General features: G+C 63.1%; 1 protein-coding gene across 1 annotated transcript; it reads left to right on the plus strand.

Annotated features, from left to right (window-relative positions):
- The first annotated feature begins 1,929 nt into the window (after nt 1-1,929).
- BAIAP3 (BAI1 associated protein 3) lies at nt 1,930-15,180 on the plus strand. The gene is made up of 34 exons (XM_033101013.1): nt 1,930-2,058; nt 6,341-6,481; nt 6,681-6,768; nt 7,195-7,275; nt 7,604-7,711; nt 8,107-8,166; nt 8,307-8,373; nt 8,476-8,671; nt 8,972-9,016; nt 9,142-9,219; nt 9,338-9,440; nt 9,768-9,875; nt 9,967-10,062; nt 10,184-10,287; nt 10,456-10,576; nt 11,012-11,136; nt 11,215-11,305; nt 11,459-11,515; nt 11,609-11,706; nt 11,810-11,861; nt 11,952-12,082; nt 12,312-12,435; nt 12,515-12,658; nt 12,736-12,828; nt 12,927-13,118; nt 13,200-13,268; nt 13,359-13,438; nt 13,521-13,629; nt 13,974-14,045; nt 14,201-14,281; nt 14,362-14,482; nt 14,565-14,688; nt 14,765-14,970; nt 15,041-15,180. Exons 2-34 carry the CDS (start codon nt 6,351-6,353, stop codon nt 15,142-15,144), a joined length of 3,459 nt encoding a protein of 1,152 aa, XP_032956904.1. The 5' UTR covers nt 1,930-2,058; nt 6,341-6,350; the 3' UTR covers nt 15,145-15,180.
- The last annotated feature ends 4 nt before the right edge of the window (nt 15,181-15,184 follow it).

Consider the following 15,184-nt stretch of genomic DNA (forward strand, 5'->3'; position numbering starts at 1 on the left):
TGATGTCTCCAGGGGCCCTCCACCAACAAGCCAGTTCATTAGTCTCAGGGCTGGTGCCTCTCCACCCAGGGCTCCTGCAGGGCATGGGACAGGGGTTCAAGCAGGGCTCCCTCCCTTGGCAACAGCCCCTCCTAACTTCCTGTTTACAGCAGCTGCAGAGTCTCAGCTTTTCACCCCAAGCCATTATTATCACCATGGCAACCAGACCCGGTTTTTGTTCCAACAGGTTGGCAGAACCTGACGCAGAACTGCAGGGGTGAGGGGCACCAGCTCCAAGATCCTTGCTCAGGACCTGCCAGTACCCCAGGGAAGGACTAGCTGCCCCTGCCCAATTCCCATCCCCTACAGAAGGAAGCCAAGCGACAGCTGGTGGCACAGGGTTCAGGCCCCCTCCCCTGCTTCCCTGACTCATCTCTGTCCCAAACAGTCGATGCATTTCCTGAGCACCCCTTGTCCCCATTTGCCTGGCTGTACTGGGTCAGGATGGAAGTAGGGCCTGGGGCAGAGCTTCTAGGAGAACCCAACCTTCACGGTTGTCCCGGCACCCTGCGATGCTGTCTCTACACCCCTTACAGTGCACACACACACACACACACACACACGTGCGCGTAGTTATTTGTCTCATCCTGCACAGATGGGCACCTGGCAGCTTGCATGTGAGTCTGGATCTGGAAGTGGATACAGGTGGTGGCCTCTTCAGAGCAGGTGCCCACCCCATCCCTGTGTGAGGACGGAAACAACCTGTAGAGGCTGCTCACTGAAAGGCGCAGTTGTTCCCAGACACGCTGCCTCCCTTCGTGGAGCTCTTCCTCCAGGCTTTGGCCCTCCCCCCAGCTCAGCTGACCCCTGGGCTTCCCAGAGAGAACTGTCCTTGCCGCTGGGACTGAGCTGGAGTGGGTTCCACACCTGTCTTTCTGTCCCCACACTGCCTGGAGTTGCACCATGAGACAATGTCCTCTGGGGTGAAAACTCCAAATCTGTCTCATACCCAAGCACAAGGTGCTTGCAGGGTCCAGTAGGGTCTGCCAAAGGTGGGGCTAGGATCCAGGGACCCTGTGCACCTCGGACAGGTCCAGCACCTCTGCACATCCCCACAGTTCTCCACGTGTGTGGTCCGAGGACCCCACCAGCACCATTTCTAACAGCTTGTTAGAAATGCAGATGGTGGAACCCCGCCCAGACTTTTGTAATCAGCAGGTTTAGGGTGAGCCTGCAATCTGTGTTAACAACCTCTACAGGTGATCCCTGTCAAGTTTCAAAATAGTTGGGAGAGCAGCGCAGAGGGACAACTAAAGTGGGCTGGGGAATGCGGTTGGGGTCCAGCCCAGGCTGGGGTGCGTTCCACAGGCTGCGCGACCAGGCATATGGTCCGACCTGGAGTGTCTGAGGCCTCATCTGGGCCACGGGGAGGACAACCCAGGAGTGTCAGGGGCATCCTGGGTTGATGACCGCTGCACTCCCTCGCCCAGGATGCCGTCTGTCCCCCTTGAGACGAGGGGGCGGTTAGGCCCGAGATGGCGGAGTCCCCAGACCAGGGCCGCTCCAGGTTGATGCAGGGGACATTGGTGGCCAGGAGGACGACTCTGAAGGTGGCTGCGCACCCCTTCCAGAAAAGTTTGCTTTGTGGGCCTGGCGCATCTTGTTCGGTTTCGGCGACTCTGGCTTGAGTGGGGCCGGGGGTAGGTCCTGACGCAGAGCGGAGTCTGCTCCCCCGTCTGCACCCACTTGTGGGGTGTCTGACATCCCCGCGCCCCTTCCCCGGGGGAGGATCTCCAGCCAGGCACTGGGGGCGCAGGGACCCTCACCCGTCCCGGCTGGCGGGGGGCGGGGGGCCGCGCAGGGAGTCGCGGGGGCGGGGACGAGGCGGGGCGGGGCGAGCAGACCAGGTCCCGCCCCCGCCCCCCGCCGCCGCCGCCGCCGCCGCCGCGGTGGACCTGCTGCGCTCAGTCGTCGGCGCCAGCGGCTGCTACGGTGGCAGCGGTCGCTGCCCAGGGCGTCCCGGGGCCCGTGCGAGCGCGGCGCCCGCAGGACCACGTCCCCGCCCGCGCCCAGCCCACGGTGAGTGCTGCGAATCCGTCCCGCGCCGTCGAAGCTCGGCCGCCGCCTACCGGGACTGACCTGGGACGCCATCCGCTCCGGGAGGCCCCCGAGGCGGAGGGCGGAGGGAGCTCGGCGAGACGCGCCCCCAGCCCCCTGCAGTTCTGCGGCAGGTTCTGCCAACCTGTTGGAACAAAACTGCGGCCAGTGCGTGCTCGGAGGAGCGGGCCTCCTGCGTCTCTGCCTGAGCCACGCCGTGCGCCATCCCTTAGGGACACAGGATTAGGAGGGGGTCGGGGTGGTGGGCTCAGGTCGACCTGACGCGGGGAGAGAAGGGGCGGAGGACCCCGGAGACGCTCTGCAGTGTTTCCCAGGCAACCCGCTGGGGAGGAAGACGCCCCTAGCGCCGCGTCCCTCCCACCCTCCCGCGGTCCTCGTAGGGTCCCCACCTCTCCGAAATCCATGGCAGTGCAAGCCCCTCCCCTCTCCTTTACCTACCCGAGAGGTCGGAGGGGGTAAAATAATACTCACCAGACCGTCTTCCAAACTGCCGGGACCACCTGCCCTCTAATGGGGGCAAGACGCCGACAGAACTGGCGGGGTCCCGGCTCCCATGCGGAGCACCGGGGGGTGGGGGGAGGGTAGGCGGGGGGTGAGGGGCATCAGTGAAAGAAGTGGGAGGAAGGAACGTTGTGTACAGACAGGTAAGGATAGGTAAGAGGGCCTAGGAAGAACGAACTACCCGGGGTAAATTCATTTTTCATGGGTTCATTCTAGAATCATCTAGCTAGCTAGCCCTTTACAGCTGGTCTCAGGTTTCACGGACGTCTATGTCCACCTACAGAGCTGGTTAAAATGCATATTCCCTGGCTTCTCCCCAGGGATTAGCTTTGGATGAGACCCCAAGGAGCAGCATTTGTAATGGACAGTGCCACCTCGCTGGTGCAGGGGAGCACTGTCTGGGGAGTCAGCCAGGCCACGCACGGAGAGACGGGAGCCAGAAATTTATGAGGAAGAGTGAAAGGGGCTGGTGTGAGCCAGGTGGGGGTCCAGCTAGGAAGAGAAGACCAAGAGGGTGGCATAGAGAGCCAGCATGTCGGGTAGAACATCCTGCCACACCCCCACTCCCCCCGACACACACACCCAAGGCGGCATCAGTGGACCCGCAAGCCCCCAAGTTGCCAGTGACTGAATTTCAGTGAGAAGAATGCCCCAGTGCTCTGAAGGTGTTTATTCCCTCCGAGGGTCCCCAGCTGGCCGTTGGGGACACTGGCTAGGGAGACAGAGCTGGCTCTCGGGTTCAGCTCAGTTGCGTCCAGACTCACCTGTCTCAGAACCACCTGAGCCTCCAAGGGAGCTGGCAGGAGCTGGCCTGGTCTAGAGCCCAGGGTTTGAGTCCTGGCTCTGGACAAGTCACCCCAGTCCTGGGCTGTGATAATTCCACTTTGCAGAATTATCATTTCCCATTCAACCCGGGCCTTGGCGACAGCCGGGGGACAAAGCAGACCTGTCCATGTTGGCTTGGCCCCAGTTTGCTTGTTGGGAGCTGATTCTGGCCCTGGTGTCTGGGCACTAGCAGGGACGTGCTGTGCTGCCGTCTTGGCCCAAGAGGGTCGGACACAGGGACAGCTCGGAAAGGAGTTCCATCGGGGCCCATCACACAGATGGAGGACCTTCGCAGCACATATAGGCTGAGGGGCCCTGGCAGCCAGTGAGTGCTTCCTGGGGGGACGGCCACCTGCTCATTGTTGACAACAGCTCTGGGTGAGGTGCTGGCTGGCCCCCAGGGCCCAGGCAGTTGGGGGCAGTGAGGTCATCAGCTGCCCAGGCACCCCAGAATTCCCAGGGGAACCCAAGGAGTTTCTGGGCATCTCAGAAGCCACTGTTGCCCCCATCCTGGAAACGGGCTGCGGGAAGGAGCGTGAAGGTGCTGGTTAGCAGAGAAGGGGGCCAGCCCACCTGGACCCCAGGACTCAGGACATGCCAGGAGCTTGATGCTTGGACACGGGGACTAGGGAGAGCTGGACTCCACCCCAGGCCACCTTCTGGCTCTGTGGCCTTGGGAAGGTTCCTCACCCTGGGGCCTGGGTTTCCTCATTCCAGATGAGGGGAGCAGAGCGGCACCCCTTTCTGGGTTGGTCTGAGCATTATCTGGTGAGATGTCAAATGGAAAACGCAGGTAGGGTGCTGCCCCTCCACCACCTTGAACATTTTGTTCCCACAGACACCTCCATCCCTGCAGCTCAGGCCACTGGGCTCCTGCGTCACATTTGTTTCTGGGACCGTGCGCCCCTGTAGCCCCTATCACATGCAGACGCAGCTGGCGGTTGCCCTGGCAACAGCTCAAGGAGCAACTTCTTCCCTGGCTTTGGGGTTTGCGGGGGAGTGCAGCCTCTTCCACTCAGCTAGAGACGGGTAGGGGGGCCTGTGACGCCTCAGGGACCTCACAGTTGGCTGTAGGGTCTGAAGCGTGTGCCCAAGCTGCTGAGCCGCCCAGTTTGGGTTGACGCTCCAGGGGCAGGCACTGATAGGTGTGAAAGAGGTGGGGCCTCATTTCGAGCACCTCTGTAGGGGGACAAGCTGCTTGCCCCTCCTGTCTGGAGGTGGTGGCCTGTGCTGGTGAGGGATGTAGACCAGGGAGAGCAGCCCTGGACCACCAGGAGACAGACAGACAGACAGACACAGCTTGCAGCGGGAACCTGGCTTACTCCACAAAGTCAGTTTAGGCTCCATCAGGTGGTAGGTGTGCCCCGGCCCCGGCTCTTCCACATCTTAGGACTCAGAGGCAGCAGATGTCAAACAGATTCTCTAGCAGCAACATCGGACGGGCCTGGGCACACAGGCCAGTGGTCTCACCTGGCCCTCCCACCAGTCACAGCCTGTGAGACCCAGGCTAGTCGCTCCATCTGGTTGAGTCCCCATTTTTTAGTTTGTCAAGTGAACATGACAGTGGCCCCCAGCTCAAGCTGCTGTGCCGAGACGGGAGGCGCCCTCAATACGTGGACGAGTTCGCATCAGCAGGGAAGGGGGCCCTAGGCAGCCAGTGCAGAGAGCTGAGGGGCGTGCACCCAGCAAGCAGAGGTGGCCTGGCAGGGACTCTGCACTTTGCCCTGAGGGCTTTCAGGGGGGAGCATCCTGGAGTTTGGGGGAGGCTCGGGGCCAGTTGGTGCATAGCCAGGGGAGAGGTGGGTGCCTGGCTGGGCAATGCAGTGGAAGGAGCAGACTATCATCCTGCCCTTCCTCTCGGGGTCTCCAGGGGACATTGAACCCTGCTGGACGAGGCGTGAGCGTCACCTCCAACGGGGTGTCTCCTGCCACAGGCTGACTGGGCAAGGGGAGCCTAGTGCCAGCAATGAGTAGCAGCAGTGAGGCTTCTGAGGGGAAGCCTGTGCCCTGCCACCTGGATGGAAGGTGTCCCCATTACTCAGAGGTGCCCAGTGCTGGGGTCACTGGCTCTGGGGCTGCAGAGTTGCTCAGTCTGAGCTCTGTCCCCCCACACAGGTTCTGGCCACACAGAGCAGAATGACCAAGACTGAACTGGCTTCAGGGGGTTCAGGCAGGGGCCGCTGGGCCCAGGCTCCTTTGGTGGAGGGCCCTTCCCTGTCCTAGCTGTGACATCTGGGCTGCATCAAAGGCACAGTGTCTCCAAGGCACGGTGTCTCGGTTGCCATGGCAACATGGGGCCCTGGGAGCAGGACAGGACAGAGACGGGGCTGTGGCCCCATACGCAGCACTTTCCAGAAGGGGCAGGACTTGCTACGTGTTCTCATTTCCACTGACTGGGGGGAGAAGGCTCTGCTTTGGGCGGTGAAGATGGAGCACTGATCCCACCGTCCTTGGTGGGTGAGGACCCCCAGCTGCTCCCGTGCATCCTGGCCTTGCGGGGGGTGGAGGCTCACTAGGTGCCACCATCACTCTTACAGTCTCGTCCCATCCCCAAAGCCACCCTGCAGGGATCTCCCATTTTGCAGATGGGGACTCGAAGGCTTAGAGACCAAGCGGCTTAGCAGGAGTTGTCGTGGCCCCTGGGCGCCCAGCACAGTCCAGGGTAGGGGGTGGGCGCTGGGGCCTCGGCCCTCCTAACCCCCTGTCTCTGGTGGTCATGTTGGTGCCAGGGCCTTCCACCCGCCAGCGCTTCCCCAGGGAAGCCCCCTCCTCCTGCCCCAGGGCGGCCCAATCAGGAGGTGGTTCCCAGGAACGTAGCTTCTGTGGGGTTTTGGTTAATTCAGTAATTGCTCCATGTGACTGGATGGCAATACTGCTGAAGCCACGCGTGAGCCACAGCTGCACTCTGGGCCCGCAGGTCGCCCACCATGTCCAGTTTGCTGGAGATCAAGAGCAGTGTGCTCAGGCAGGTGCAGGCCTGTCCATCTTTCCGCCGGAGGACGGAGGAGGAGCTGGGGAGTAGCAGCACTGACCCGCAGGAGCCTGCCACGGGGGCCTGGTGGGTGTCCCACAACCCAGGGGGAGCCGAGGAGGGTGTGAACCCCAGGGCGTGGGGTAGGCTGTGGACATCATACTGTGCCCCAAGATGTGCTGTTAATTGTGTGGGCTGGTGGCGGGTCCTGGGCGGGGTGGCACATGCTGTGAGCCCTGAACTTTGGGGAGGGTCTGCTGACCCCGTGCCTGGCCTTTCTTGGCAGGAAACCTGGGGATGGCGTGGAATTCTTTGCCCAGATTCGCCTCATCCTGAAGAAGAGGGAAGGCAGACGGGGCCTGCCGTGCCCTGAGGTGAGGGCAGGCCTCGGGCGCTGCTGCCAGCTGCCAGCATGGGGGGCACCATGCCAGGGCTCCGCGCCTTCCCCTTGTTGTTTTTAAAATTTTTATTGGGGAATATTGGGGAACAATGTGTTTCTCTAGGGCCCATCCGCTCCAAGTCGTGTCCTTCAATCTAGTTGTGGAGGGCACAGCTCAGCTCCAAGTCCAGTTGCCATTTTCAATCTTTAGTTGCAGGGGGCACAGCCCACCATCCCATGCGGGAATTGAACCTGCAACCTTGTTGAGAGCTTGCGCTCTAACCAACTGAGCATCCGGCTGCTCCCCCAGGTCCCCCACCCGCCTTCCCCTTCTGAATCCAGCCTCCAACCCCCGACTCCCTCCCTCCCTGGATCAGCCCCCGACCTTAAAGGACCCCTCACCCCAGTGGCTCCCTCACAGGTCCTCTTGTGCAGTGGTTTACCAGCCCCCGCTGAGCCTGTGGACCCCAACCGTGGCTTAAGAGCCCTGACCCAGGAGGAGGTAAGGGGGATGGAGGTCTAGCCCCAGGGTGGCACTGTGAGCACCTACTGTGTGCCGGGCCCAGGGTCTGGGGACAGGTGGACAGTAAAGGTGGCAGAGGTGGTGGGCCAGGCTTCCCCATGGAAACGAGTAAGAAGCAGACATCAGGGGTGAGTAGGGGCCCCCCATGGAGGGTGAGGCAGGTGCAAAGGCACTGAGGCAGGGTGTGGGCTCTGCCGGTAGGCGGAGCTGCTGAGGGCTGGGGGCTGGACACACGGGGTGGGCCTGAGGAACCTGAAGGGAGACGGGCGTGGTGGCAGGCCACTCAGGGTGTGCTCCCCACCCACAGGTAGAGATGCTGTATGAGGAAGCCTTGTACACCGTAATTTACCGTGCAGGGACCATGGGCCCTGACCAGGTGGACGACCAGGAGGCCCTATTGGGCTACCTTCAGCAGGTGAACCCCCTCAGACCTGCTCACCCTGCTCTGGGAAGGACTGGGACCACTGCCTACCCCTAACCCCCTCCCCCACCTGCTGATGTCACTGTCACCTGAACAATACACACAGATTTGCCCTAAGTACACAACACACACATGTGTGTGTCCAGGCAGACACACATACAGGCTGACAGACACACTGAGAAGGATGGACACACACACACACACACACACACACACACCCAGAAGAGTACAAAGAACAAAGCAATGGATGGACAGACTCACCTTTCCTTCTTACTTGTGAGGTTTGCAGTCAGGCATCCCTGGCAGGGGCCGTGCCTGAGGTCCCCAGGATGCTGGCCAGCCCCGCTGCAGGGATCACCTGGGCCCTCTCACCTGCCCGCCCTCCACAGGTGTTCGGTACCAGCCCCAAGGAGCATGAAGAGGCCCTTGAGCGCGTGAAGAAGGCCAAGGTGAGGCTGCTGCCTGCCTGGGCAGAGCTGACCAGCCACAGTGCCGTGTGCAGGTCGTCAGGGTGGAGGAGGCCCAGGAAAGGGCCCTATCGTGTCCACACTGAGCCCCTAGAGACCCCTCTCCACCCTTCTGCCCCCAGGCCCCCACCTATGCCTTGAAAGTCTCCGTCCTACGTGCCAAGAACCTGTTGGCCAAAGACCCCAACGGTGAGTTGGGGACTGGCCAGGACCTGAGCTGTGCCCAGGCCTGGTAACTGTGGCGGGGAAGGAGGCCTGGGGTTGGGAGCTGAGGCACCTGCCGTGTCCCAGGTTTCAGTGACCCATACTGCATGCTGGGCATCCTGCCGGCTTCGGGGGCCTCCCAGGAGCCAGGCCCGCACAAGGAGCAGCGCTTCAGCTTCCGCAAGGGTGCCAAGCGTGGCAACCCACTGCCGGCCAAGTGCATCCAGGTCACCGAAGTCAAGAGCAGCACCCTGAACCCTGTGTGGAAGGAGAACTTCCTCTTGTAAGGCCCCTTGCCCAGCTGGGTGGCAAGGTGGTTGGGCGGGGGGCTGTCTTCAGTGCCAAAGCCGGTCCTGGGGACGCATGTGGGTAGCTGGGACTAGATGGTGACAGCTCACAGCTGTATGTAGGCTCAGTACCTGCCCCAGGGAACCGAGGGGGCTGGTCATAGGCCCACTTTCCAGAGGAAGAAATTGAGGCTCAGAGAGGGATGTCATCTCCCCATGGCCACACAGTCCTGTGGCTCCTGAAATTGTCCCTGCCCCAGCCTTGGACCCTCACGGGCATCTCTCTGTTCTTATAGTGAGATTGAGGACGTCACCACGGACCAGCTACACCTGGACATCTGGTATAGGCCCCTGAGCCCTGCAGGGCAGGGGGTGTGGGCACCTCTGCTGTAGGGAAAGCTGGAGGGCGCAGTGAGGGCTGGGCTGGGCTACAGACAAGCCAGGTCCCCCTTTGCCCCACCCCTAGGGACCATGATGACGACGTGTCCCTGGTGGAAGCATGCAGAAAACTAAATGAAGTCATTGGCCTAAAGGGCATGGGCAGGTACGGCAGCTGGGACCCTTGTGACCCCCAGATGTTGTGCCTGAAGCTTGGTCACAGGGGCCAGTGGGTGGTGGCTCCCCAGGGGCTACAGTTGTGATGCCCACCCTGCTGCGCCCAGGTATTTCAAACAGATTGTCAAGTCGGCCCGTGCAAATGGGACAGCTGGGTCCACGGAGGACCACACTGACGACTTCCTGGGCTGCCTCAACATACCCGTCCGGGTGAGTGGGTGCAGGGGCTTCATCACACAACACCTACTCGTGGGTGCCTCACCCTCCTGGGATGCTGCCAGTTGCTATGTCCTGTAATCCTCCCGAGAGTCGCCCATCCTTCTTAGGCTGGGTCGGGGTGGGGGGAACCGTGCTGGGGGAGAAGGGTCAGGACAGCCTGCTGGGGCACCCAGTGTCCAGGCACCCAAGTGCTTACTCTGTGCTGGTCGCCTGTGTTCAATGGGAAGCCTAGGCCTGTGTCCTCCCCTCACAGTGCCACAGCGTCTGTGTAGGAGGGAGAGAGGGGAAGAGTCACCAATCTGAACCCCCTTCCTGCAGGAGGTGCCTGTGGCTGGGGAGGATCGCTGGTTCAAGCTGGAACCGCGCTCCAGCGCCTCCCGCGTGCAGGGAGACTGCCAGCTGGCCCTCAAGCTGATCACTACACAGGTAGGGAGCCATGGGTAACGTGGGGATCCCTGCCCTGCACCCCAGCCCGCAGCTCGGGCCGGACAGGTGATGGATGTGCCCTGCTTTCCAGAGGGACACAGGCATGAGCCAGCGCGGGCGGTCGGGCTTCCTGTCCTACCTGCTGCTGCTCAGTCGTCTGCTGCAGTTCGAGCACCCAGCCCAAGAGGTAGTGGCGCCGTCAGACCTCGGGGTGGCCGGTCACGGCCTGGGGAAGGCGAGCGGTGGGGACCGCGAGTGGGAGGGGGTGGGGGTCTCCCGCCTTCACCCACGCCCGGCCCCTCCCCCAGCCCAACTCGAGCAGCTGGCGGGGAGAGCTCAGTGGACCAGCGGCCACCGTGCTCTGCCTGCACGGCGCGCAGAGCAACTTGTCGGCGCTGCAGCTGGCGGTGCTGTGAGTGGGAGGGGCACGCGGCGAGTGGGCGGGGCCAAGAGTGGGAGGGGTCGCAAGGGGTAGGGTGGTGACTGAGTGGGCGGGGTGCTTGGGAGTCCCTTGGAAGACACAGCCAGGTGGGGGGCTGGCCCAACGCTGCTTCCCTGGCTCTGAGCCGGGCCCCCACAGGCACTGGCAGGTCAGCAGCCGTCACCATCAGACCCGCACCCTGGACTACGGCTACCTGCTGGGGCTGCTGGAGGACATGCAAGCGCACTGGCAGGAGGCGGCCTCGTTGCCCCAGGAGCAGGTGGGCTCCGCCACACGGCCTGAAAATGCTGTTCCTGGAGGCTGTGGTGTGGGCCTGCTTGGGCTGGGGCAGGCAGTGAGGGGCTGAGTCTTCGTGGGGTACACGGCCCCCAGGGACAGTAGGGGACTGAAAACAGACAAACTGCATGATGCAGGAGAGAGCAAGTGGTATGCAATACCGAAATGGAGATGTGATGGAGGGAGGTTGTGCGTATCAGCTGGTGAGTAACAGGCGGTGGGTGCTGCAGAGTGCGTGGTGCAAACGCCCTGAGGCCGTCCGTGCCGCCAGGGGGCGCTATGGAAGCTGAGGTTGGAGAGGCCGGGAGGAGGCCGATTTGGTTGGAGGCTGCTCCTCGCGGAGGCAGAGCTTTGACAGCCTGGCCCCGACCGTGGGGAGGGCCTGAGTGGTCAGCTCTGAAGGTCCCTGTGCCTTCAGGAGGAGAGTCTGGCCGACAGCTTCTCTGCCTTCTCCGAGTTCGCGCTGCGGTTGCTGCGCCAGCTCCGGGACTACTTCCCCGCCACCAACAGCACAGCGGTACACCGCCTGGAGCTGCTGCTGAAGTGGGTGCAGCCACGGGCACGGGGTGGGATAGGGGACCCGCTGGGGCAGCCTCCAGTCATCTGTGGCTTCTCACGCAGGTGTCTGGACAAGCTGCAGCTCTTCCAGCCTTCCTTTGAGATCTGCCCCTTCGAGACTGAGCTAAACATGGATATTGCTGCCGCCCTGAAGGTGCGTCTGGTAGCCTGGTCTGAGCGAACTGCCCCGCCCCTGCCCCCCAGACCCCGCCATCCCTGGACCTGCTGTAGCACAGGCCCTCCAACCTCCATGGCCCTTTTTCCCTCCCACCCACTCACTACACGGCCTTGGTCGCTTCCCTTGCAGAGAGGCAACCGGGAATGGTATGACAGGCTCCTGAACACCAAGAGTCCTCGAGAGCAGGTGCAGCTCAAGAGGGCATGGCCATGGGGTGGTGGGGAGTGGTGTGTGGGGGGTCCAGGCCAAAAGGTCAGTGTGAACCGTGCTTTCTTGCAGCCAGGGCTGCAGCGCCTTGCTGGGCTGGTCGAGCTGGTGGACGCTGTCTACGAGGACCTGCAGTCCTGCTATGGCGTCTATGCCAGCCTCTTCCACAGGTGGGGCCCGGAGCTCTTGCTGCCCCTGCAGCCAGCCCTTCAAGTGCTGCCACCAGGGCCCGGGGATGGGGGTGAACAGGTATCTGAGATGTGTTCTTTGCAGCATCATCAAGATCGACTTCTTCACTCTCACCTTCCGGCAGCTGGAGCGTCTGGTGAGGCGGAGGGGTGGGGATAGGCCTCCTGGCTAGGAAGGAACCTGAGTTTCCTTGTTGCTGGCAGCCTGACTCCACCCTTCTGGGCAGGTGGCCGAGGAGGCATGGGTGCTGACGGAGGAGCTGAACCCCAAGATGCCCCTTGAGGTGGCCTCACGGCTCTTTGAGCTCTACCTGACCCTGGCAGACATCCAGCGTTTCTGGAGCAGCATCCCGGGCCGGTGGGTGTCCTGGCCCCTGTCCCACCTGCTCCCTCCCTCCACCTGTTCCCCTCCCTCTCCTGCTTCCTTCCCCCACGTGTTCTCCAGCTTCCCCTAGGAGAGCTCTGGGACAGACGCCCAAAGGCCCTAGGTAGGAAGCTGTCCTAGGTGCCCCTTTGGCCTGGGACCCTGGGCCATGCTGGCTTAGGGTGCCTGAGTTGGGCGTGCTCTGACTGGCTGCCTGCCACAGGGATAGCCGCTCCCTGGCCCTGGCTGGCATCCACGCCCCGTTCCTGCCCGCCGTGAAGCTTTGGCTGCAGGTGTTGCGGGACCAGGCTAAGTGGAGACTTCAGGGAGCTGTGGATGTGGACACAGTGAGTAAGCACCCAGGCCTGAGGATACAGGGACTCATCCAGGGCCCCCCCAAACCCAGGTCTCCTCCTGCTTTCCCAGCTGGAGCCCATGGACACCTCCTCCAAACACAGCAGCTCTGCGGCTACCGCAAGTCTATGCTTCAGCCACATCCAGGAGCTGTGGGTCTGCCTGGCATGGCCGGACCCTGCCCAGGCCCAGGGACTGGGCACCCAGCTCAGCCAGGTGGGAATGATGGCCCAAGAAGGGGCAGCAGGGCCAGGGGATGTGGCCACAGCTCCCGAGCTCCCATGTCCCACCAGGACCTGTGTGAGGCCGCCCTCCTCTACACTGAATTGTTGCGGAAGAAGGTGCACGCTCAGCCCGGGGCTGCCGGCGAGGCAGTGAGCGAGCCGGTGAGTGGGCTTGCAGGCAGGTGGTGGGGGCAGGAGGCGCGTGGGGCCAGCACGCCCACAGGAGCACTTATCCACCCACACCCGGCTCCCCTCCCCAGCTCTGTGTGGTCCTCAACAACGTGGAGCTCCTGCGCAGAGCCGTGGGCCAGGCCCTGCGTGGCCTGGCGTGGCCGGAGGGGCCCTCAGGGCTGGAGGCGGGGCTCCCGCGCCCCCTGCTCAGCTGCGTGCAGGCCCTGGAGGAGGACCTGCAGAGGGAGGCCCGCACCGTGACTGCGCACCTGACCTCCAAGGTGGGCGGGGAGGGCGGGGTGGGGACCGGACAGCCCGCTCTGCGCCCCATTCCCTCAGTGCTGAGCACGGCCCTCCTTCAGATGGTGGGTGACATCAAAAAGTATGTGCAGCACATCAGCCTCTCTCCTGACTCCATCCAGAACGACGAGGTGAGTGTCTGACGGGGGAGGGCTCAGCCTGGTTGGGAGGGTGTGGGGTGGGGCCCAGGCACAGCCCGGCCCTGAGGACCCTGCCTGCAGGCCGTGGCCCCGCTCATGAAGTATCTGGACGAGAAGCTGGCCCTGCTGAATGCTTTGCTGGTAAAGGAGAACCTGAACAGGTATGGTGAACCTGAGCAGGACTGGACAGGAGCGGGGGGCGCAGGGGGGCTGGGGTCCAGACACACATGCGTGTCCCTGCAGGGTGCTAGAGGCCCTCTGGGAGCTGCTCCTGCAGGCCATTCTGCAGGCGCTGGGCGCCAACCTTGACGTCTCTGCTGACTTCTACAGCCGCTTCCACTTCACGCTAGAGGTAGGGCCCAGGGGGAGAGGACCCCCACTGGGCTGCCGGGGGCAAAGCTGCTTCCTTTGTCCCTGCTGCCCTGTGCTGGCATGCCTGGCCTGGACAACTCTTCCTGTGGAAACCCACCTGGGCAGCATTTTCTCCTCACCAACCCACCGGAGTTGGCAGTACCTGGGCAATTTGCTGACAGCTGTCTGGCCTCAGACACGGGCATTTTCTCAAGCTGCCTGGGGGCTTTTGATACACCCCTGGTGTGACATGTGGCTCTGCCCTGGGCTGTTAAGGTGCCACTTGTCTCGGCCCAATGTCCCTACCACATGCCACACTGACACCTCCTCCTTGCTCTGCCCCAGGCTCTGGTGACTTTTTTCCACGCGGAGGGCCAGGGTCTGCCCCTGGAGAACCTGAAGGATGGAAGTTACAAGGTGAGGCCTGGCCCTGGGGCCTCTGACAGGAGGGGGAGGCGTGGACGCTGGGGACCTGACTGAGTTCAGCCCGTGCCTGGGGGGCCTGCGGCTGTGAGGCGTTGGCATTCGGGGTGTCTCACCCGGCGCCCACCTCCTTCCCGCTTTCCCCGCAGCGGCTGGAGGAGGAGCTGCGCCTGCACAAGTGTACCACCCGCGAGTGCATCGAGCAGTATTACCTGGACAAACTCAAGCAGGTATGTGGCCCAGGGGTGGGCACGTGGCTCCGCCCCGGAGCCCCGGAGCCGGGCTCAGCAGCCCGTGGGCCTTTCTGCAGAGGTCCCTGGAGCAGAACCGGTTTGGGCGCCTGAGTGTCCGCTGCTCCTATGAGGTGGCCGAGCAGCGGCTGGCAGTGGAGGTGCTGCACGCTGCTGACCTGCTCCCCCTGGACGCCAACGGTGAGGGGCAGACTTATGGCGCCGCGGGCGGGCGGGCCGGCTGGCACGAGGGTGGTAGTCTGCTTACGGCCCTGCCCCCCAGGCCTGAGTGATCCCTTTGTGATCGTGGAGCTGGGCCCACCACATCTCTTCCCGCTGGTCCGAAGCCAGAGGACCCAGGTCAAGAGCCGGACACTGCACCCCGTGTATGACGAGCTCTTCTACTTGTGAGTCTCGCCCCCACCTGCCCAGCGCCCGCCTGAGCGCGGAGCAGGACTCCAGATGACGGCCCGCCCCTCGCAGCTCTGTGCCTGCAGAGGTGTGCCGGCGCCGTGCTGCCTGTGTGCTCTTCACCGTCATGGATCACGACTGGCTGTCCACCAACGACTTCGCAGGGGAGGCGGCCCTCAGCCTGGCCAGCATCGGTGGCATTGTGCGGTCCCAGGTGGGCGGCGGCGTGAGGGCCGGGCAGCCCATCACCCTGCATCTGCGGAGGCCCAGAGCCCAGGGTGAGTAGGGGTCCGGGGTGGTAGGTCTGAGGGCTGGCAGGGCCTGATGCTGTCCCCCTCCCGCCCGCAGTGAGGTCCACGCTGAGGATGCTGGAAGGACGCACCAACCGGGAGGCGCAGGAGTTTGTCAAGAGACTCAGGGAGCTGGAGAAGTGCATGGAGGCAGACCCCTGAGCCCCCCGCAGCTGCCAGCCCCAGGCCCTCCCCCGATCCC

This window comes from Rhinolophus ferrumequinum, assembly GCF_004115265.2.
Source record: "Rhinolophus ferrumequinum isolate MPI-CBG mRhiFer1 chromosome 15 unlocalized genomic scaffold, mRhiFer1_v1.p scaffold_54_arrow_ctg1_1, whole genome shotgun sequence".
Lineage (NCBI taxonomy): Eukaryota > Metazoa > Chordata > Mammalia > Chiroptera > Rhinolophidae > Rhinolophus > Rhinolophus ferrumequinum.